This window comes from Oryzias latipes, chromosome 23, assembly GCF_002234675.1.
Source record: "Oryzias latipes chromosome 23, ASM223467v1".
Lineage (NCBI taxonomy): Eukaryota > Metazoa > Chordata > Actinopteri > Beloniformes > Adrianichthyidae > Oryzias > Oryzias latipes.
The window spans coordinates 11,110,161-11,134,212 of NC_019881.2; the positions used below are offsets into that span (position 1 = coordinate 11,110,161).

General features: G+C 43.2%; 1 protein-coding gene across 6 annotated transcripts in view; it reads right to left on the reverse strand.

Moving 5' to 3' along the window:
- The window catches only part of LOC101161206 (pleckstrin homology domain-containing family A member 5), a 99,011-nt gene that overhangs the window by 47,030 nt on the left and 27,929 nt on the right, over window positions 1–24,052 (reverse strand). For 5 of the 6 annotated variants that reach the window (XM_023952256.1, XM_023952254.1, XM_023952259.1 and 2 more), the window contains exons 4-11: window positions 18,219–18,302; window positions 15,337–15,384; window positions 9,185–9,353; window positions 8,959–9,063; window positions 7,080–7,152; window positions 3,332–3,432; window positions 2,418–2,533; window positions 307–1,359 (exon numbers count right to left, since the gene is read on the reverse strand). In XM_023952256.1, coding sequence (XP_023808024.1) covers window positions 307–1,359; window positions 2,418–2,533; window positions 3,332–3,432; window positions 7,080–7,152; window positions 8,959–9,063; window positions 9,185–9,353; window positions 15,337–15,384; window positions 18,219–18,302 — 1,749 coding nt within the window. The remainder of the gene's footprint in view (window positions 1–306; window positions 1,360–2,417; window positions 2,534–3,331; window positions 3,433–7,079; window positions 7,153–8,958; window positions 9,064–9,184; window positions 9,354–15,336; window positions 15,385–18,218; window positions 18,303–24,052) is intronic. The other variant, XM_023952255.1, reaches the window with a different exon arrangement.

Here is a 24,052-nt window from a genome sequence, read left to right on the forward strand (position 1 = left end):
AAGGTGGCAGACATGCTCTAGTAAACAGTAGAAAAAAAACAAAGCCCCTCCCTGCTTGTCCAGTGTAAACACCATGGGCTAAATGCGCGTTTAGGAATGTGCATTTACTGAAGTATAAGACAAAATAAATCCATTTGATTCTCAGTCATCAATTTTTGCCTTTAAAGCATTGGATTGCATCATATTCTGTTCTTGGAGGGTCTGAGCGTCCTCAGTCATCACCTTCAGCTTTAATCATTCTCTCTTGCTTAATAAAGATATAGACTGCTTCTTATTCGAAAAAGGTTATTTCCAGGTTAGCCTCACCTCCTTGCGTCGTTGTCCACTCCTCTCGTCCTCTGAGCGCTGCTCCAGTTTTCCAACCGCTGCACAGAGCTGGTTCTGGACAGACCATTTTCTAGCTCCTGGACTGGAGCCGGACTCTTGTTGGCGGGATTGGCAAGCCGTCCATCTGTGTTCTCGTTTGGCTCCTCTGGCCAGGACCCTAAGCTGTCGGGCTTCTTAGCGTTGGCCTGGCTCTGGCCTGGTGCTGTGGTTGAGAGTTCAGGAGCCGTCTGCAGTTTCATGCTGCTGCTATGAGCCAGCACCCTGTCTTTGCGCAGGTCTCGCTGCAAGACGTACTTATCTCCATGACAAAGTGTAGCGCACTTCTCCGAGTCCGTCAGAGGAGCATATCTGTCCCCGTCCCTCAGTGTGCTGTACTTCCTCACCTCTTTCATGCTGCCGTACCTGTTAACAACATGGATGGTCCCGTACTTGCTTCCCGTCTCCCTCATTGTGCCGCACCTTTCTCCCTCCCGTAAGGAAAGCTGTCTCTTCACATCCTTCCTGAGTTTCTGTCCGTCTTGGTGGAATGGGAGCTGGTCCCTGGCTTTCTGCAGCTCATACATTCCCCCGTCCTTTGTGAGCAGGCGCTGCTCTGGAGGATATTTTTCCTCTGACTGCATCACTGTGTACTTATTGTCCACTTTCTGAACGGCGCACTTCTTAAGGTCCCTGTGATTAGCAAACATCTCTCCATCTTTCGGCACAGAGTATTTCTCACCGTCCTTTCGAAGTAAGAACTTCTCCCCATCTTTGTGAAGAAGGTAGCGGTCGCCGTCCTTCTGAAGCATGTAGCTGACTCCATCCCTCTTCACAGAGTACCTTTCTCCGTCTCTCTGTAACGTGTAGTACTCCCTTTTGGAGTTCTGCTTTTCTTCTATCTGCCTTTTGTGGTCCAGCTGTGAGAGGGAGTGTTGTCTCATTGGTTCTCTATTGCGCTCGTTTTTCTGGATCTCCGGCAGCGTTAGGACTTTGTGGTTCACCAAGTTGTTCAACTCTAAAGGCGTCTGTTGGTCCACCTTAAGTTTGTCAAGTCTGTGACAAAAGAAAATTTTACAAAATTAAGGGAGCATGGGGTTGGGCTGGGGGTCCTCAAATACAAATAGTTATTGTATTGTATAGTTTGTGATCAGAGCTCTAAAAATTTGAGGTGACATTTCTAAAAAACGTCTCATGACTATTTGTTGTTCTTTTTTTAGCACCAGTATTTTTACAACATTTAAATGTATATTTTTAGGTAATGCAATATATGTTTTAAACAGCTTTATGGAAGGTACTGCCATTGACTGTAGAAGAGAACTGGACTGAGTGAGCCCTTCACCCTGGCATTCCAAACATGAAGTACTTACTGATCCCAAAAAGCTGAAATCCAATAGACGTCTATAGAGTAATGAACAGCTGTTACTCAGTAAGTCTATTGGTCAGAATAAACATTCTTGCTCTACCACATCTTTTTAACATTTTCTTGCTAATCCTAATTTGTTTTGATAATACTTTTGTAGTACTGCAAGTTATTTAAGTTGTAAAATGACCAATCAGACACCTCAATAAAAGGCCCCGCTTTCAGTGGAAGGAGTGTGGACTTCCAACAAGCTCATTCCTGGTTGGCGAGAGTGGGCGTTGACTCGACCAACTCGGACAAATCAGTGCTTACTGATGTCGTCTGCCTCCAACAAGCAGTGTTCTTATAAGTAAGGCATTTTCTATGGTTGACGTCACACTAGCTCAGTCCAGTTCTTATGTACAGTTAATGGATACTGCAGGTGGAAATTAGCTAATATAATGCTGCTGTTTTACATCAGATGTGGTTAAGTGGTTTAGATTTCAAGTCTCAGGTAACCAGTGTCCGGTTTCCCAAAAGTCTAGTTATTGTTCTCTTTCTGGCTTGTTTGGAAACTCCATCATGGCCTCTCATCACGTGGAGTAGGATGTCTGCCTCACCTTTGTGAGGAAGATCAGGTCAACACAAAGTAACTACTGGATAACTTCCACTAATTTCCCTAATTGGGCATTGATAAAGGGTTTGAATACGCTCAAAAACAGAAGTCTGAATTGTGAGTGAAGGGTTGAATGGCTCAGAGAGGAGCGCCAACCTTCTGACAGGATCAGCCTGGACAAGTGCAGCATCAGTCATAACCTTCATCCACACCTCCATCTCCTTCGCCGTCTCCGTGCAGAAATAGTAGGTGCGCATGTTGGGATGAGTGGCCTGGTATGCATTGGAACATAGTTGAGAATTCAAACAGAGTTTGAACAAAGTTTTTTAACACTCAAAAGCCGAATCCAAATTGCTTCCCTACCCCGCTAGCTCCTCCCTATTGCTCCAATTGTAGGGGCTTTAGAGCTGTAGTGGTGTCCAAAAGTGTTTTTTAAGGGGGAGCCGTAGCGACTTAGGGCTGCCTTTCCCTCCGCCAGTAGGATAATACTCGTCACATTGTGACACAGAGGAGAAGTGCATTTCTTCACGTGGGAGTGCTCTGAAGCAAAGAAGTTGACATTTTTACATTGGACTTTTTGTTTTTTTATAACTTTTTAAAGACGTAAAACCGATGTTGCTAATGTAGATGACCGGCGAGTACTGATGACATCATCGGTTGATAGTAACATCTAAATTTGAAGACACCATTATTTCCACAACTTTTTGCTAGGAGGGATCGGGAGAAGCAGTAAAGGTAGGAAAGCAAATTCGGATTCAGCCAACAACAAAAAAGTGACATATAAAACAAATGACAACACGCAGCAAACTAAAAACCAAATGATAAGGTATACTTTTCACCATAAACACCCATGACTTTAAATGTTCGTAAATTTGCATGACACTACAGTTAACGTTATAAAAATGACCATCAAAAATCGATATTAGACATCTATGTTCTGTACAATTAGCTTTATTAGCTTTCCTTTGGAGAAATAAACTCATATTTATTTTTGACATACCCATATAGCCTCCCCCCCCCCCCCCAAGTCTCAGTGTTATGTCACACAACTAACACTTTGAACTAGTTACCTTAAAGCAATATTTCTTGCTGATGTGGTCATCCACTGACAACATGGAGATGTGGAAGCTGGGAAGCAGGATACTTCCCAGGATGTTGTCCTCTTTCTCATCTGTAGCAAAGAAAGACAATAGCTGGCAACCTCTAGAACAGAAATATCGACCCAAATGTCTTTTCTGTTAGCTGTCACTGCACTGAGGTTGGGTTGATAAGCCGCACTGAAGATAAGCCTGAGCTCCCCTTCACGCTTGCTCTTGGATGGTGCAGCCTAATACCATAACCTGTCGCTGAAGATGCAGACTAAACTTTTGACTATAATACTTTGAAAAGGTTCTCATCAGCTGAAATGAAGTTCCTTGGTGCCCTCTGGGTTTTCTCCATGCATTCTGCTATGAAAGCTACAGTCAGCGTTGAGGAGAGGAGAAGTCTAGCAGAAGTGTTTAGAAATAGGCCTGTTCACCAAAAACAGCAGTACCATCACGAGTACTACCATCATCACTCTGCATCTCTGCTGACTTGTTAAGAGATTTTTCTTCAGGTGAATGATCTTGACCTGCCAGCCTGTTTTGACCTGTTTTGAGGTTGAGATCATGTTTTTTACAGTTTAGTTCTCTGTCCACTGTGACCTGTTAAGCCTTTGGATTGCCAGATGTTAGATTTGTTTTACTTTGAGAGATTATCTTTGAGCATCAGCTCTGAACCCGCCTTAAGGTTCAGAAATAATGTGTCTGTTGTTTTGGTGCTAGCTATAAGGACGGATCCACAAAGCCTAGAGATGCAACAATTCTTTTTTTTTTATTAATCACAATTCAGTTCAGACTTCAACTTTTGGATTATGGTTTTGATTCGGTTTGATTTCTGACTTGTGTTTTACAAAAAACAACAACAATTTAAAAAAAATCCTTGTTTTAAATGTTCTAATAACCAAATAACTATGAAAAACCTTTCAGTTGGCTTATACTAAGTCTGGTGAAATGTATTAAAACCATATTACACTTAACCTGTTTGACAGTTTACGTAAACATAAAACGTATGCAGTGGGAATGCAACAATTTACTTGAACCATGATTTAGTCTAATACTTTAGGTTTAAACAGAAAATTGCAGCATCCCTAATAAGTATGCAAATCCTGTCAGTTTTGTTATTACTAAATCATACACAGGAAACCCAGAGTTTGTTACACATGTCTTCTCTTTGTTCGTTTATGTCATTTCACCATCCATCCAGCCAGACAGCCAGCCAACCAGCCAGCCAACTCCTCTGGAGGGACCCCAAAGCAGTCCCAGGTCAGCCGAGTTACATGATTTTGAGGAGGAGCCGTAGCAGCTTAAGGCTGGCTATCCCTCGGCCGGTAGTGTGCAGAATGTTGCACTGTGGCGCGGAGGAGAAATGCATTTCCTCATGTGGATGTGCTCTGAAGACAGATGTTTACATTTAAATGTAAGTAATGACGTTTTGTTTTTGCTTGACTTTTTAAAGTTATCAAACAGATGTTTTGTATTTTCCAAGGGCTGGTAGCTACGGGCTAATGTAGCTTACCGGTGGCTATTGAACACGTCATCAAGCAGTAGTAACATCTGATTTTGAAGTCTGTATTTTTTCTGCTTGGAGGGATAAATGTAGGGGTAGGGAAGCAATTTGGATTCAGATGAAGTCTATCAATTGTGTCCTGGGTCTTCCCTGGGGAATCCGCCCAGTGGGACCCAGAACACCTACCAAGAGAGGCGTCCAGGAGGCATCCGGATCAGATGTCCGAGCCACCTCGAGCTCTCTCAGGGTGACCGAGGTTCTCCCCCTTTCTCTAAGGGAGCGCCCAGGCGCCCTATGGAGGAAGCTCACTTCAGCCGGGACCTCGTACTTTGGGGTCATGACCCAGAGCTCATGAGTATAGGTCAGTACTGGAACGAAGATTGACGGGTAAATCGAGAGCTTTCCTTTCTGGCTGAGCTTTTTCCTCACCACAACGGACTGGTACAGCAAACGCAGGAGCACTCCTCCCAACAAGAGAGGGCAAACTACCTTTCTCCAGTTGAGAACCATGGCCTCAGAGGTGCTGACCCTCATCCCAACAACTTTACACTTGGCTGCAAAACCCCCCAGTCAGTAACTATCGATCTTATATAGCAGATGTTCCCTTGCAGATGATGAATTTGTTTTTTTTTAAATTAATTAATTCATTCATCTTTTAAACCCTTTTATCCCTTTCGGGTCACAGGGATGCTGGAGCCTATCCTGGCCACTCGTGGGTGAAGGCAGGGGACATCCTGGACAGGTCGCCAGTCTGTCGCAGGGTCACAATCACACATCCATGCACACTCATATTCACACCTCATGACCAATTTAGAGTAACTAATTAAGCTATGAAGCATGTTTTTGGATGGCGGGAAGAAGCCGGATTCCCCGGACCACCCACATGAACGTGGAAACTAGGGGTGTAACGATACACTAAAATTTCAATCCGGATAGTTCAGAATTTCATAGGGCTCGGTTCGATACATTTTCGGTATTTTTTAGGTACACAAAGGCAGGAAAAAATGTCTTGCAAAATGCATTTATTGCTTTTATATTAAAAATCAATAAAATTAGCCCATGTTGGAGATCTGCTATATAAAATAATACAACTATTAGCTGTCAGGAACCAAAAACTCTGGATACTTAACACTGGCCTGAAAAACAAACATTTTAACTTGCAATTTTTTTTTCTTGTAGACACGATTTTTTACAGTTGGGTGATGCCGTTTTGAGTTCGTTTACAGATTAGATGTGTTACTGTGGCATGCACTTTTCTTCGTGTAACAATGTCGACACTCAGCATTCGACTTATCCAATTGTCTTTTCCGTTCATTGATACTGACAACAAAGCCAAAGTGTTCCCACACAGGAAAGCGTAAGGAGATGGGGGCTGGGGGGTCCTCCAGCTCTGTCTTTGCGTCTGCATTAGCCATGCTGATACTGTTGACATGCTCACTGTTACCTCTGTCACTTAACAGCTGTTGAACCTGAACAGCAATTCTGTTTATAACCGTGGTCGTAAAACGCAGGGGAGATCCTCTCCAGGGCTGAAGGATCTTCCTTCGGGGTTCACTTCTCCGTTCGGACCCTCAGAGCCTCCAGAGCGAGTTAATATTAGAACCAACCTCCGTTCTTTCGGAGGAAACCTTTTTTATTACTGTTCTGGCGAACTGAGCAACACACCCTAAACGTGCGCTCACACACAGACTCTTGCACTCAGCCCCACCCACCCCTACCCCCACCCCACGCGCCAAAGCAGAGACTCATTGGCAGACACACATTTTCAGCACACACTCATTCCACAACATAGCGTCTCGGCGGAAACTCACGGTTAACATTAGTTCTGCCTCAGTGCAAAGTTAATACATTTGGGGGGAGAACAAAAAAAAAAAAAAACGAAAACCGAAACGGTACAAAAGTGAACTGAATCAAAATTGTCGTACCGAAATGGTTCGTTACAACTACGTGTACCGTTACACCCCTAGTGGAAACCATGCAAACTCCACACAGAAAGGTCCCCCACTGGTGCTCGGTGCTCTGAGTGCTAACCACTGTTCCACCGTGCATCCTGTTTTAAAATTGAATTCCATAATTATCTCTGAATGTGAAATGACTTCAGGCGTGTAAGCTCTGGTCCATTTGGAGCAAACTTACATTTTTGTCTTGATTAGATGTTAACAAAAATAGAGTTTAAGGCAAGAAAACTTGTTTGCTTTTGAGTGTCTGCGTGTGTTTGTAGGTTCTCACCACGGTAGTAGAAGAGGCACATGTCTGACAAAACAAACCACCTCTTCTTCCACAACTTCATGCCGCTGCTGTCCTAAAGGGTCAAAAGTTGCATTACTTCAGTAAAAGTCTAGTGACACACATACGTGCATAAGTATACACACACACTTTTAAGTTTTCTTCTTTATTTGACCCCATCTTATCTTATCATAATGGTGCAAAGAATCTTAGTCTTTCACACTTTCACACACCCACTACGTACATTTTGCACATTGTCCACGTAGGAAATTTCAGTCTTCTGTGATACATGTGTGATATCCATAATTCATGTGTTTCTTGGGTCACTCGTCGATGTCCGTCGTGGGTTTCAGTTGACGGGTTTTTATGTGAATTCGGTTTGGAGCTATTCATAATTTTTGGTTGAGAATTACTCAGTTTATGCGTATCTTGCGTAGTTCATACACAATTACAGCGTAAATCTTATGCAATTGTGCGTTATTCCTGCAAGATGCATATGCAAATTTGTGGCTTTCTACGCTCGTTCCATGTATGTCTAATGGACTTTTCATGCATGTAGCAGCGATGCATAACTTTATCGCGTATACGGTGCATATATATCACATTAAAATTACGTAATTGCATATAAACAGCGCAATAATCACGCACGGTTCAAGTTTTATGTTGATCTTCCTGTGGTTTACTCGTACTTGTTCCGTGGTTTTGTCGTGCTTCATTCGTGATACATCTGTAAAAATTTTACATATAGACCACAGCTTTAACCTTTAATTAGCTTTCGATCTCTGGTGAAATGTATCAGATAAGAAAATGAGCTGAAAAAAACAACACGGTATACAAAGTCCCAGTGAATCAAAATCTGATCTAATCCCAGGTGTAAAGGTTTCTTTTTCTGCATGGTGTTTAGTGAAGTCCACTGTAAATGCTCAGTGTAACCACACCCATTGACTTGTGAGGATTCTGTGCTTCAGTTAGGATTTTTCGGTTGTGTTCTTGGTTTTGGGCAAGCTTTGAGTTGTTCTCGTATCAATCACTCCAGGTTCACGTTGATCATCCATAGCTGTTTTCATTTCTGTCAATGATCCTCAGTCTATTTAAGTGTCTGGTTTTTAGTTCTCCAGTGTTAGATCATCTGCTTTTCTTTGTCAGTCTTTTGTTGCTCCCTGGACTTTGTCGTTTGCTTATTAAAAATTTCAGTCACCGAACCTGGTCTCCTGCATTTTGGGTCTTACACCACCAGTTCCTGACGTGACTAGAACTAGACCCATTTAGAGTGAAATAGCTACACACTGCGGCACTGAGCCTGGCGTGTTTGGGCCCTACCGTAGACGGGACATATGACGCAAGAGTTCCTTAATTTCCCAAAAGTGGAAAGAACATGTTTATCTGGCTACCTTTAATCCAACAGCACTTGGCTGCCTTTGTGCCCCCTCATCTGTCGACGTGTTCTTGGGCAAGACACTGAATCCCACATTGGATTCAGCACCTTGCATGGCAGCTCTGCCTAATTAATTACTAAAAATGTGTATGCAAGCATTTAATTCTTATTCTCAACATTGTAGAATGATTATAGATACAACTAAAACACATTTATACTGAGACATTTTCTGTTTCACATGTTACCTACTGCCCAATGTCAACAATTGGAATGCATATCCCCTTAAAGAGGATATGCTGGCATCAAGTCTGTGCTTTACTGCCTGATACCATGGCGGCAGGAATCACAGGGCAAAAGAATCATCAGTGCACTGATGGGAAATACATGGGCTGATGTGTAGAACCCCTGCTACCGCTGAAAATGCTTTTCTCATTCGTGTTAGTTTAAATTATGTGTAATGAGACATATTTAGATTTTCCTTCATGATGAAAAGATGTTGCCTTCTACCTGTTTGTAAAGCCAGCCACTCTTGACCGCTGGGATATTTATGTTTCTCTTGATGGAGTTGGATCTCTTGCCAAAGTTGTGGATCTTTTTGGATGACCTAGAAAGCTGTCAACAAGTGAACAGACGATAAAGCAACCAATAATCAATGTAATATAATGACAAATGTTGAAGCAAGCGTCTGTCGAGGCATGTGCAGCTCTGCTATGAGCATGTCATAGCGACTGACCCGTGCAGAGGAGGCAGAGTTGGTGGTGGTAGTGGTAGAGGTGGTGGCTGGGCTTCCAGGGAAGGTGCTGTAATCGGAGCCGCCAGTGTAGTTGGAGGCTTCACTCATGGTGCTCATGGGACGCTCCTTCTTTTCACTGCTGTTCTCATCCGAGGCCTTCAAGGCAGGTCTAACACAGCGAGAGGGACAGAGATGCAAATAGAGAGGCAATCAACACTCAGTGGCCTTGTGAGGGAGCGTCCGCCCTGAGATTAAAATCTTGTGAGTTCAAATTCAGGCCGAGTCATACCAAAAATGCGAAAAAAAATTTGACCCTCCCTTTTGTTTAAAACTCAGCATTAAGGAGTTGGATTAAAGGCGTTAAACCATCAAACAGTTCTTGAACTCTGTCTGCAGCTCACTGCTTCCCCAGGGGAGAGGTCAAATGCGGAGAACAAATGTTACACATCCAGGTGTGAGAACTAATGGGAATGACAACAGGAAAGTAAAAAACTAAGTTATAGAGTCAACTACAAAACAAACAAAAGGAGACATCTTCGTCTTTGGGGTTCAGTCAAACTGTTGTGGGTTAAGATTACACCTGTACAGGGGACCAGATCTTCCTCATCTTGTCCATAATGGAGGGGGGTCATGAGAGATACAGTCTTTTTCTTCAGATCATGCAGATGTTCCTCAAAAGACAAAAAAAACCACTGTTCTGGAGATCAGTTGACATTTACTTTACTCAAGTTCAAACCTGCCAATTGTCAGACCAGAAGGCATTAGCCAAGAAAAGGTAAAAATAAAACCTCCAATGAATTACCCCAAGACACAAAGACTAACCCTCAATGTCCACCGTTTTTCAAAACTCATATCGACCACAATCTGGATTAGAGAACATGACAACACGATGAGCCTTGGGGGGGGGGGTTTACTAGGCAGTGGCCCCCCTCCTGTGGTTGCCGTATGGAGTGGGCCCCCCCTCTTTCGGTTTTATTTGCACCTTAGACATGTAGGGCCCTTGGTAGGGGGGGTGCTTGGACATCACTGCCAGCAAGCAGCGGATGTCCTCCTAGCACCCTACCCGCCAATTTTAACCGCACCTTAGACATTTAGGGCCCCTTGGTGGGGAGGGTGAGGGGACGTCACTGTGAGTAATCAGGAGATGTCCCCTTAGTGCCCTACCCGCCAATTTTAACCGCACCCCCCTTAGTACACACACCCCTCCCCCCTCAATATACATCCCAACATAAACACACACACATGCACACACACACACCCTTTCAAACACACATACACGCATACACATTTTGCAAGGAAGGTGGGACCTGGGTCCGTCTGTCCCCTGCCTCTTCCCTGGTGGGGGGTACGGGCCCCTTTGCAGCGGCGGCCGTGTCCCCGGGGTGCCGGCTTCCTGGGCCCGGCGGTGCTCTCTCCGCGCGGTGGGGGGGTTCACATTACATCTGAGCCGGGGGTGTCTGGTCCCTGGGGGGTGGGTTCTGGTCCTTGCTCCTGAGTGCTGGGCCCCGCCAAATTTCCAACTGTGGCCGAGCCTGGTCGGGCCATATTTACAACACCCCTTGTGGGCCCTCTTTTTTCCCCGGGGTTCCCCCCCCCTGGGCGGGGGCGGCGGGCCCCTGCCTCGCTCCTCCCTGGACCAACCGTGGGCCGGGCGGGTGGCTGCCTGGAGTGCGGAGCGGGTCTCCCTTGGGGGGTCCTGGCTCGTACCTGGGGTTGGGGCGGGGGGATGCCCGGAACTCCTGGGTGGTGGTGGGGTGCTCGTTTGGGGCTGTGGGCGTCCTTCTCCGGTGGGGCCCTGCGTTGGGTTCTCCCGGCGCGGCGGGGGGGCTGCTCTCCTGGTTGGGCTGGGGCGGCGCTCTCTTTCCCTCCGTGCGTCCCTGGCCTCTGGCTCTGGGGGCCTTGCGGCGGCCCTGCTGGCCCTGGCCTGGGTGGCGGGCTTGGTCGCCCGGGCGGCGGTTGTTCCCTGCCGGTTCCCGTGTGGCGTTGGGGGGATTCCGGCTGCCGCTGCTGCTGCGGTGGGGGTCTTGGGGTGGGGATGGCTGGGCACTCTCCCTCCTTCTTTTCACATTCCACCATCCATTTTAGAAGAACATAAACACTCACCTGAGCACTGGTGTTAGCTCACCTTTGCACTAACAGTTTGCATGACTGAATGACTGAAATATTTCACACTAGTTGGTTTTAAGGCATAAGTATGCGTGTGAACACTATCTGTTTTGTGTACATGTCGACAGGTGGACATTTTTGCAGCTAGCAGGTGTGTTTATAACATTTGAGTGTGTGTGTGGACAGGCTCCGCCCCCTTTTTTTTTTTTTTTTTTTTTCTACATTTGAACCTTACCATAATGATTAACAACCAGTAAACTTGTTGCTTTATGCTGCTTCATGGTCTTATCCCCCTTCCCTTCCTATTATCACCCCCTACCCCCCCTCTCTCTAACGTCCCTCTCTCTTCTTCCCCTCTTTCCTTTTCCGAAAAAAAAAAAAAGAAGAAAAAAAAAGAAAAAAAAAAAAAAAAGAGAACATGACAACACAGTTGATCCTGGTGAGTCAAGGCCCCACAGATGTCGTCATGTGGAGAAGCAGACGAAAGGACATCCACCTCTGGACAACCCAACACCCAGAAACTGGGCTTGAGGGTCTACCACAGGAGCTGGAGGGCCCAGAAGCACGGAAAATGCAAGCAGCAACCCAGGCAGAGACCAATCCTGTTGGTTCTGGGATGTAGTATAAGGTTCCAATACCACTAAATTCCTCACCAGCTCCATATGAGAGGCCCACCACCACTATGTGGTAGTCCTGATTCCTGAACTAGGGTGGAGAGCTCCAGAAAGAGGCAAATACCCCAATGGGACAAAAGAATGGTAAGGTGGGACTGACAAGGCAACAATAGAAAATGTAAAATAGCCCAGCAAACAAAAGGTAAAGACCATGCCCCACAGGGGCATGAACACCCCCCAGCTCAAATGTGATGAGAGTTCATGGCATGGCTCATGATCACAGAGGTCCCCATAGCGTGAGGAGAGAAGCCCACCATGCCTGGGAGGTCACACATGCACACCAAAAGAGTCTCTACAAAGCCTGCGGAAGTTCTATGGCAAGACAATCAAACCAGCTGTTTCATGCACATATTTAATTATTGATTCTCAAACATTTTATTTCCTGCCCTCTCACGGTGACAAAAAAAAATAGTGTGCCTTCACGACATCAAAATTGGTCAGACTTGTTTCTTTTAACAAATACAAATAACTGCATTGAAAAATGGACGACTGGACACATAGTTCGTAAACATTCTCTGTACCCAGGCTGTGTTCATAGAGTCTGAAAACATTGCAAGGCATAATTCAATGTGCTTGTTATTAGGCTTAGACTAGAGCGGCATGCTTGTGGTAGCAGGTAGACATTTAGACCTGCTACCACAAGCATGCATTTTTCCATTGAGACCTTCCAGACTTTGTTTATACTTCCAATAATGTCAGGGCTGGAAAACCTCCTCGTAATATGAAAATAATCTTTATGGAAATATGGTTTAATCCTGGTCAAAACCATAAGTGACGCAATGGGAAATAATAATGCTCAACTGTGTTAGAGATTCACGCAAAAGCACAGTTTTTTAGGATACGAGTGGGAAATTGCTAGGATTGATTTTTATGAATTACAACTCTGTCAGATAAAGTTATCTTGCAGTAAAGACACAGACTATATACAACCAGTCGTCTGCAGTTTAACTGTTTCAAACTGAGCTAAGAGGCACTCCTCCGGTAAGGAACCCCCTTTTGTGACAGGGGATACATATTTAAAAAAATCTTCACTTTACAACATTTAATACATGGGATGAACATAAAAGCTAGAAATCACAAAGACACAAGATAAGAAAACTCTAATTTTCCATTTATGCAACATAAAAATTTTTTAGAGACCACAACAACAATTAAAAAAACTAAAACAAATGTTAAAAAAACATAAAACAAAAAAAAATACATTTTAGAAGTCAAAATAAAAATTCCAGAACCCCCCCCCCCCCACCCCCCAAAAAAAATTTAATAACTAAATACAAATACTCAGAACTCGAAAGAAAATTTAAAAACACAATGAGAAACTGGGAAAGGAAGTAGAGTGGGACTTCACTGATTGGATGATGACGTTTGTCCACCATTTCAACCGAAAGTTATTTAATATGTCGCCAGATATTATAATCCACTCAGCGATGAGCAATAGTAACTAACTTTTCGCCACCTGTTTTCTACACTGTTATTCTGGACTCTTGACCCTAAGTCCTTAAAGTCCTCCACCTTCTCCACCTCTGCTCCCTGTAACCTCACTGTTCCTCTTCCGTTCGTCTCCTCCGTCCTGCTGCAGCTGAACTTCAGTCCTCTCCACCTCCACTTCCCTTCTGCTGCATCTGCCTGTACGTCTGTCTTCTGTCCTCTCAGTGTTTCCTCTAAACACCTCCCTGAACCTCTTCATTCCACCACCAAGTCTCCGGGTCTGCTTTCCTCATTCCAGATGAGTCACCAACCTCTCAGCGTCCATCATCACTTTAGGTGTAGCCATCCAATCTTCTGGAAGAACCTCCTGATCTCCTAAAGTCTATTATAACTCATCCACACTCTTCCTTTTTCAACTGGGTCCTCTGCTCCGTTCTTGTCCTCTTCGTCTTCCTCAGCACCAGAGTCATCCTCACATCGCCTGGTAACAATCTAAGCTACAGCTTTCCACTCACTGATCTCTTTTAGATTAAGTTTCTCAGCAGAAGATCTAATCATCCTTCCTTCTCCTCCCTCTACTCTTATACATCTCTCTGTGCCATTTCCTTTTCTGGAAAAATGTCTTCATCACTGACCTTGCTATTCGTTTGTCAAAGTCCACCACCATCTGTCTTTCTGCTCTCCATCACCTCCTCATCCTCCTCCTTACCCTGGAGCACCTCAACAATCTCCTGCACCTCCTGAATTTCTCCAGCGGTCATTGAGAACCCCGGCCACAGTCTGACTTTGACACAACCCTCGGTATCTACCCAGATTTAGGATTGGAAAACAAAACACTGATTTGATGCCCTTGAATGAATACAAATCTTTAGTCGGCATTATAGGAGCATCTCTCTTTGATTGATTGCAAAGTTAAAGAAATGTCTTTGTGTTAACAGTCATTGAAAGACTTAAATTATTAAATTTGTGAAAAAAAGATTAAAAAAATTAAAGATTTCAGAGCAGTTTAGTGTTTTAGAAATGTGTACATTTTGCTCAGAATGCGTTAAAAGACAAAGAGGGTTAAAGCTTTCTAAAACTAATCTTCAGCATAAATAAATGTACTTTTTCCACGCATATAGAGTTTCTGTCCAAGAACAAGCAGCAGAAGAAATAGTCTATGAAGTTAAAAAAAACAAAACAAAATGAAGACTGAATGCTGTTTTTTGTGGACGCATGCTGGTGGTTTTAGAGGAAGAAACGTGCAGCAGATTAGTAAATATTGAAAATATCTGCGTCACATCAAACACTTCAAAGAGGTCTGAACAAATCTGTTCAGCTGAAGCATGATAGTTTGCTCATATGAGAGAGGATATAGACACTCGTGTGCAGGTTGTGTCGCAGAGATCTGTCAGTATGTGGCAGCACAGGGTTTGCTTTGTGTTTTAAGCTTTCAGAGAAGATCCCTGCTTCTTCAACAGAACACTTAAAAGTTCTCTTTCAATAGTTCCATCTTTTTTTGTGTTACTGCAGCAACAATGAGCGGAACACTTTGAAGATAAATCAAAAGATGATCAGAATGGGACTTTAAGAGGAATACCTTCTAAACTCCCTTATTTTGAATCATATATTGTATATTGGGAAGATTAACCATTCGTGCAGTGCAGAAATTCCTCTTGGTTTTTTGCTTTTGGTAAGTTTCATAAAGGAATGTTTCTGGAGGAGGAAACAAAAACTGAAGTTTAAACTCCACAGACAAACTTTTTGAAGGTAAGTTTGTTGCTGCCAGAGCCGACACATGAGCGCTGATCCTCTCACTGACGGGTTAAGAAGCCAAGGCCATGTTTGTTTTTGAAAGCTAATAAGCGCTGCATGGTCAGGTTTTAGATCCGTGATAGCAGCAGACAAGGGTGCCAAGAGGTGAAGCTCTGGGAGCTGTTAGACCTGAGGCCTCAGAGACATTACCTGGCCTGGGTGGCTTTCTCAGCATGGACAAACTTTCCACAATTTACACTGAAAACGGGAAAAGAAGGAGCACAGAATGACAAAATGGAATGGAAAAGGTAACTGGAAACTTCAACAGTTGAAAGAAACGACTCAAAACAAACTGAGGATGTGAGGGCAAATGCTGAAACGTCAAGAAAGCAACCTTTTGTAAGGTTTTGCTGGTATTCTCATCAGAGGGAACTTTTGTTTCCCACCGAAAGCTGGTTCACTTCGTTTTCTGGATTTGTTTAGAAAACTTTTGGCTTTCACATCCTGAGCGCTCCAGCAAGCACAGATGCACCTTATTACCCAAAGCATTTTTTCTCAGTAGTCGCACCACAGCTTAAAATTGTCAAAAAGCCCAAACTTACAGCTCAATCTGTTTAAAAACGCAACTCAGGATTCCGTTTTTAGTGGTGAGGATTTTCAAGAAGAGTCTAGGCTATGTTCACACTGCAGGCTGAAACGACCCAATTCCGATTTTTTTGCCCCTATCCGACCTGTATCTGATATTTTCATGACAGTCTGAACGACACAGATCTCATCTTTTCAAATGCGACCCAGGCCACTTGGGTATGTGGTCCTGAATCCGATACATATGCGATCTTTTGAAATGCGACCTCCGTCTGAATGGCCAGACCACATGAATCCGACCCGTACGTCATTTATACGCTACAAACGTCATCATTCTGCATTGAAGTAAGCGGGAACGAGAACATAAACACCAACCATGGCAGACAATGCTGCTGAGACCAGTTAGTGGAAGGGAAACGAGGTCACCGATTTGATTTTTACTTGGGGTGACAGCTCTATTATGGGCCAAACTCGAGAGCTCTTGTCGCAACCGGGCGGCTTTTGAAAACATTTCCAGCAAAATGGCCGAGCGTGGTGTTGAACCTTTCCCCGCCATTACTTTTTTTTCCCCTTACCGACCGTGGTCAGAAGAATCGAGGGGGAGACCGGCTTCTCCAGGGCCGAAGGCGGTTCCTCCTTCGGGGTTCACTTCCCCGTTCGGACCCTCAGATTCTCCACAGCTGGTTAATTAAGAGTCAATAGCATTTATTCTGGGGGAAGCTTTTTTATTATTGTTCTCCTTCCTCCGTAACACACAACATGAATGCGCGCCCCCACTGCCCCCCCCCCCCATTCCCTAGTACCTCGCTGCACGTGCTCTCACCTCTCTCTTACACACACGAGCGCGGCCGCAGCACATACACATCCCCATTCCAAAACAGTGGGTACAGACGATCCTGGTTCCAATGCCTTCTTAAAATGAGAAGATTGTAATTGTGCTGGCTCTTTCGTGAAAATAAAGGTATTAATGCAAAAAGAGCTCCGCTGTTGACAACACTGTTGTTGACATCCATTGTTAACGTTAGCTACTTCCGCAAACAACGAATGACGTTGTTCACTGTTGAGTACTCTTCTGCGCATGCGGGTCACTTCTGGGTCATTTCACGATCACATAGGAGATCACAAAAGTTCTAATTTAATTGGAAATGTGAACGGTCTTGCAAAAAGAATTGGATTTTTTCAAAAAATCGGAATTGAGCATTAAGCCCTGCAGTGTGAACGTAGCCTCAGAGACCCTGAGACCTGTGTGGGCTGACCCGGAGACAACTCAGAAGGCACGTTCACAACGCCCTCTGCAATGTTCTGGTGAACACTTTCAATGAAAAGTCTACATAAATGGACGTACAGGCACGTATCAGGCTTTGGGTTCAAAACCCGTGCACTCACGCGTAGCTCCATACAATTGTACCACTGTTTTAGAGCTCTACGTTTAAAATGTGTAGTCATTGAACGCGTGTTAGACGTTAAACCAAGTTGAACTCTAACCAATCAGGAACTCAGATTTGGCAGTGACGTATGGATGGTGTCCCCTTTAATTCACAGAAGTAAAAATCATTTAAATATTAATCATGAAGGAGAAACAAATAATTGGAGTTTGTGTCCGACTAGAATTATTTGACACCAAGTCTTTCAAATATTGGAATAGAGATGTGAAAAAAACAAGTGGAATGCAGGGAGAGCAGTAAAAAGTCTCCACTCCAAACTTTCTCTAAGTGTTGGCAAAAAGTAATTGAGAAGCACTGAGCTACACCAACAAACACGATCTTTAGCCGATATTTTTGTTGAAACTGAGAGACTTTATGAGCCATGTCGACACCAGGAAGTTAGGACGTTAACCATGTCTGATTGGTTAGATTGATGACGTATATGATTAAACCTTTAAGGGGTTGAACTTTTTCCAAAATTGGACCAATTAGCTAAAGTTGCAACAAAATCCCTGTGCTGCCATCAAAGAATAGAAATCAAGTAAACACAAAGAAAAAAAAGTATTTCTTTCATGAGCTTAGATATTTCTAAATTGCACGGCACACCTGATCATCTCTAACAGCACACCATGGTATCGCAGCAGACTGGTTGAAAAACACAGTTTTACATAGTAATGAATAGAATCCTGATTTGGAATGGAATATTAATATGATGTGTTTATATGAAAAGACGTGTCTGTGCTGGCTGAGCTGCAAATTGTCTTTTGAGAAATGAGGCTATTTTTAAGAAGAGATAAATGAAAATGAAAACCAATTTGGCCTTCTTAAATGCAACACCAAGCTTAGTAGATATTTAAACCAATAAAGTACACATTTTTCTGCTTCTGGTGGTAATGTCACTACAACGATCTCTTACTGGTGTTGAGGGGGTGATGGTGATGGTTTATTCACAGTCATTAGCGGCATGATGCCAGACCCCAAAAAACGTTTGTCCACAACACAGAACTGTGTACGTCTGGCCCTGTTTCTGCGCAGATCTGACGCTCCTGACAGCTTCACGGTGAGGTTCTCTGAAACACTTACTGTTCGCTGACCACAAAGATGCAGTTTTCCTGGGAGGGGCAGCCTGACACAGGGTGCTTACAGGTCACCTTCCGCTCATTGTGGCTGCAGAAACACAAAAAACAGATGGGATGAATGAGAGAGGTAGCAATAAACCCTACAACTTTTTCCTAAAATTCTGAAGAAATCTGGAGTTTGCTTAAGTTGAATGAGCTGCAGAGAAAAGAGTTTACATATCAAACTTTTCTTTTGTGCTGTTATTTTAATCCATTACATGCTTCTCTTCAGTCTCCATGAATAGGAAATAAAGCAGTAAATATATCTATCTATCTATCTATCTATCTATCTATCTATCTATCTATAACAAAATTACTGAAATTGCAACTAAGAACTTGCAACAAAGCCACATAAATGTATCATCTTTTCTGTATTTTACACCCTATGAGGTGAAGAGGTCCTATGTTTTCCTTTTATTTTAGTGAATGTGTGTATTTTGGGTACCGTATTTTCCGGACTATAAGTCGCACTTTTTTTCATAGTTTGGCAAGGGGTGCGACTTATACTCCGCAGCGACTTATATTAGAACTAAATTGAAATAAATACATTGTTAACCCTCCTTTTATGTTCATTTGTGAGGAACAGAGATGATGTTCCTGGGTCAATTTGATGTATGAGGTATGTCAAGTGTTAAGAGTATGTTAAGTGACTCAGAGAATCAGCAAACTTTTTTTACAGTAAGATCTTGAAGGCTAACAACATAATATTCTATTTTCCAATGATTTCATAGATTCAGAAATGCAATAAAAATGAAAACTGTTTCTACAAATACAGGATGAAAACAGAGTATTAGTTAGCCAATGATGCTTCATGAAAAGAATAAATAAATAAGTTTGAGAAAAAATTACTGTGAAATTATTAGATAAACAGTCTGCTATGATTGTGTCATATAAGGTTGTGAAAGTTAAAATGCGACTTATAGTCCAGTGCGACTTATCTGTGTTTTTTTCTACTTTATAAGGCATTTTTGGGCTGGTGCGACTTATACTCCGGTACGACTTATAGTCCGGAAAATACGATATTTGTGTACCGGGGATGCCGCTGACGTCACTCCTCACAGCTGATGCGATCAGCTGGGGTGCGTTAACACACGGCATGGCTTCCGGGTTAAAAAGGGACAGACAAGGTGGGCTGGAGGCCTAAGGAGAGTTCAAACTCTGACAAGACGGAAAGGGAGACTAAGAGGGCCCTTCCAACGAGCAAGCACGCACGGAATACCCCGGAAACCGACCATCGGGAGTTACAGAGGAGGATCTGACGTGGACCTTTCCAAATTCTGCCGCGGGGATTATTATTAATTTCTTTTGGGGAAGGACGTGGCTGGAAAGTGACCAAGAGAAAAATGAGACTCCCTGATGTTAACCCGAAGGACGGGGTGAGATCATTTCAGTTTTTCTGTTTCTTTTGACTTTGGGAGGAATTTTTTAAGTTGGAGCGCTTACGCGCACACAGGTGGAAGTCGCTAGACGGACAATAGGGAATCATCGTAAACGCGTGCACGGACCTATAATGTAATCGGGAGCGCGATTCATGGAGTGTGACTGGGTTCAATGAAATTATGATGTTTAAAGAACATATCTTTATTTAATTGGTTGTTCATTTGTGTTCCATAGTCAATCCACGACAATAATCTTAAGACTCTAAATGAACTGTAGAGTGTTACAAACTATTACATTTATTGTGTAAAATTTTACTTTGTAACATGGGAGTCAAGGAGAATCCCTTTTACAACCAGTGGTCCAGATGTTGTGACTCCATAGTATCTGATAGATTCCAGTGTGTTTACGTTAAATATGAAATTCATAAATGTGAAGCCTGAAATTCAGACTGCACGACCTCCTTTACAACTCTGTCTCCCTCTAGTGGACATTTTCTGAATGACTACAAAGATACAAGATAGCTGTGTTCCAAGGACAAACATACTTTCTAATATTTATGTCCTTATGAAATTCACATGTGTTAAGAATTTGGGCAGGAGCAGGTTAAATATGAATGGAGGAGGGCTTTTTACACCTAAAGATCTGACCTAACCACTGTGTGATTCCAGAATGACGGGAAACAGTAGCGCAGCTGAAGCAGGCGAACTGAGAACGAGGCAGACCATCGCTTTTCTCTCCTCCTCTTCCTCCTCCTCCTGGTTCTGCCTGATGCTGTAGTGTGTAATTAGGAGACGACAGGGGCAGAAAAATCCTTAAGTCGACTGATTACCAAAAGAGATGCAGGATCAAACACTGTTCTGATGGGCTGCACCCCCGCGGTGGAATCACCCCAAGAATGCTCGGCGCTCCGCCCTGCCGTCCTCCTGAAGACAGCAATTACTGGGAGGAGGACGACACTCGGAGAGATAAGAGGAGGCAGGAGGAGAGTGTCAGACATGCAGAAAACACATCTCTGCAGAAAAGGAACAAGCCCTGGGCACTTCCTGTGTGACACAGACAAGTGCTCCATACTGCAGGAGACTAGAGCAGCATGAAAACTCAGCTGCAGCCGCTCCCCCTTCAGGGACACCAGTCCATCTTCTGCTGACAACAAATCCAGTCCATCTTCTGCTGACAACAAATCATCTCATGCTAACTTTATTAGAGTAAAGCTGATTCTGCACAAACACAGTCCTCCATTTTAAACCTGAGAGGTTAGTTTTACATCCTAAAGATTCTGAAGGATGGGAGGATTATTTCATTCCCCTGCAATCAAACAAACTGTGTCTGAAAAAAGAGGATTCTCATTTTGTAAAAGAAAAACTGAATTAAAAAAATTTAGACTCGACAGATTGGTTGGATAATCTGCAACCCGGACACAAGCAGGTAATCATGTTTTTTTAGTGAGAATAACATCCTTTCAACATGGAATTAGGGGTGTCACAATTAATCAACTTAATCAATGAATCACTTTCCATTCCTAAAATCCAACTAGATCCATCTGTCTGAGGCAAGTTGTTAATTGAATCGACCTACAGTCAGGTCCATGAATATTGGAACAGCGACACAATTCCCACATTTTTGGCTCCATACACCACCACAATGGATTTGAAATGAACGGAACAAGATGTGCTTTAACTGCAGACTGTCAGCTTTAATTTGAGGGTTTTTACATCCAGATCAGGTAAGCCGTGTAGGAATTACAACAGTTTGCATATCCCACTTGTTAAGGAACCAAAAGTAATGGCCAACTGGCTTCTCATGGCCAGGTGTATGTTAGTCCCTCATTATCCCAATTACAATGAGCAGATGAGTTTTTGAAGTGTGCTGTATGCATTTGGAATCTGTTGGTGTCAGTTCTCAAGATGAGATCCAAAGAGCTGTCACTATCAGTAAAGCAAGCCATCATTAGGCTGAAAAAACAAAAGAAAACCATTAGAGAGATAGCAAAAATATTAGGCGGAAGACCACGGAAAACCACTGTGGTGGATGACCGAAGAATTCTGTCCCTGGTGAAGAAAACACCTTTCACAACAGTTGATCAGATCAAGAACACGCTCCAGAAGGTAGGTATATGTGTGTCGAAGAGACACATATACAGAGGGTTTACCACAAGATGTCAACCATTAGTGAACCTCAAAAACAAGAATGACATCTGAAACAGTCTTCACAGCTCTGCAACAACATCCTATGGATGAGACCAAGATCAACTTGTACCAGAGCGATGGACAGAGAAGAGTATGGAAAAGGAAAGGCACTGCTCATGATCCTAAGCATACCACCTCATCAGTGAAGCATGGTGGTGGTAATATCATGGCGTGGGCATGTATGGCTGCTAATGGAACTGGCTCTGTTGTATTTATTGATGATGTGACTGTCAGGGTTATGACTTTTCCCTAACAAAGAGAAGAACCTCACAGGAGATGAGAATTTTTGTTAGACTTCTGCAGAGGGAGAAGCCCGTCTGTCACAGCGCAAAGCTGCCACAGAGGAGTTCTGCCTTCCCAGTGTATCCAGTCTGGTTTTACTGGTGGCCGGAGTTGATAACATAAAAGTGGGACATTCAATCAAGCAGCACAGGAACATCATATCTTGTATAATCAGAACTTTTCGTGTGATTGTTTTCTTACTGAAAGATAGAACTGAGACAATCATATTATGATGATTATAGCGTGTAAGCAAATTAAAATTACGTAACCCTAACAGTGACTGCTGACAAAAGCAGTAGGGCAAAATTCTCTGCTCATATTCAGCCAAATGCTTCAGCACTCATTGGATGGCACTTCACAGTGCAGATGGACAATGACCCAAAGCATACTCCAACTGCAACCAAAGACTTTCTTAAGGGAAAGAAGTGAAATGTTATACAATGGCCAAGCCAATCACCTGACCTGAATCCGATTGAACATACGTATCACTTGCTGAAGACAAACTTGCCCCAAGAACCAGCAGGAACTGAAGACAGTTGCATTGGAGGCCTGGCAGACGATCATCAGGGATGAAACCCAGCGTCTGGGGATGTCTATGCGTTCCAGACTTCAGGCTGTAATTGACTGCATTGATTTATGATTATTGTTCTGTCCCATTACTTTTGGTTCATTAACAAATGGGAGGCACATATGCAAACTGTTGTAATTCCTACACCGCTCAGCTGATCTGGAAGTAAATACCCTCAAATTAAAGCTGACAGTCTGCAGTTAAAGCACATCTTCTTTTCATTTCAAATCCATTGTGGTGGTGTATACAGCCAGAACTGTGGGAATTGTGTCGCTGTCCCATTATTTATGGACCTGACTGTACACCATTATAAAATCGTTTCAAAATGAAAGAAATCGATGATATTGATACTCGAAAATACCCTTTAGATTGAGACATGTGACCATACAGTGTGCTAGAATGTTCCCTTTGGAATGTTTCATTGTGGAAAAGCAACAGTGGGCTGAACTTTAGGAAACTAATATGAGAAAGGATTTGACATAAATTCTTGTTTACTTGTTTGTTTTGGACAAATATTTCATTTCATTTACACTTGATTATCTTGAAGAAATCCAAAGAATCTAGAAAACTGGACTGTTCAGTACCAAGTATTTCTGTAAAAAAGAACATATAGTTATTTTTTTGTTGTGTAAAACCTGTTTCATACCCCCCATCCCTCCCCCATGAAAGAGTAGCAGGCAATGCAAGCCACATCCCTTAGAAATGTTCAAACGAGGTGCTTCCAGAAAAACATTGTCGCACAAGTTCCTGAAGCCGGTTCAGAACATCTCATTCCCCAAAACTGAAAACCAGATATTCAGCCACTCCAACAGCTGCTTTCTCCATTATTCATGCTGCACTTTACTTCTCAAGCGTCTCTGCCATCTCAGAGACTCATATCTGTTCGGTTCGAGAAAGCGGAAAGAAACTCATCCTTACAAAATGTATTCATGAAGTAAAATAGTCAACTGCAGAGGGAGTGAAATGTGCTCATGCAGACAAACATCTGTAAGAGCAATGAGGCTGCAGGACGGAGGTGAAGCAGGACGCCAGGCAGCCGCCATCAGTGCAAAATATTTGTAGGTAGAAAAGCGCTATATAAGTATAAGCCATTTACCATTTTACTTCTCACTCCATTTCTTGACTCTTGGAAAAGCTGTGATAACCTTCTCCTGCTTTGTGAGCATCAATCATTTTTCCCAAGTCTAAACTGATTTTTTTAACTTTCTGAAGCTTCCTCAAGTAACGCGAAGTGTACTAATGTTTTTACACCGTGTGTAAATCGAAAGCTAAGTTTTAACTTCATTTTACTAGCTTTGAGCATTAAAAAGTTTAAGCAAATCCCCGCACAACAGTTGTTTACCCTATAGGTCAATATAAAGGTCAGTTCTTAAGTGGGGTAAT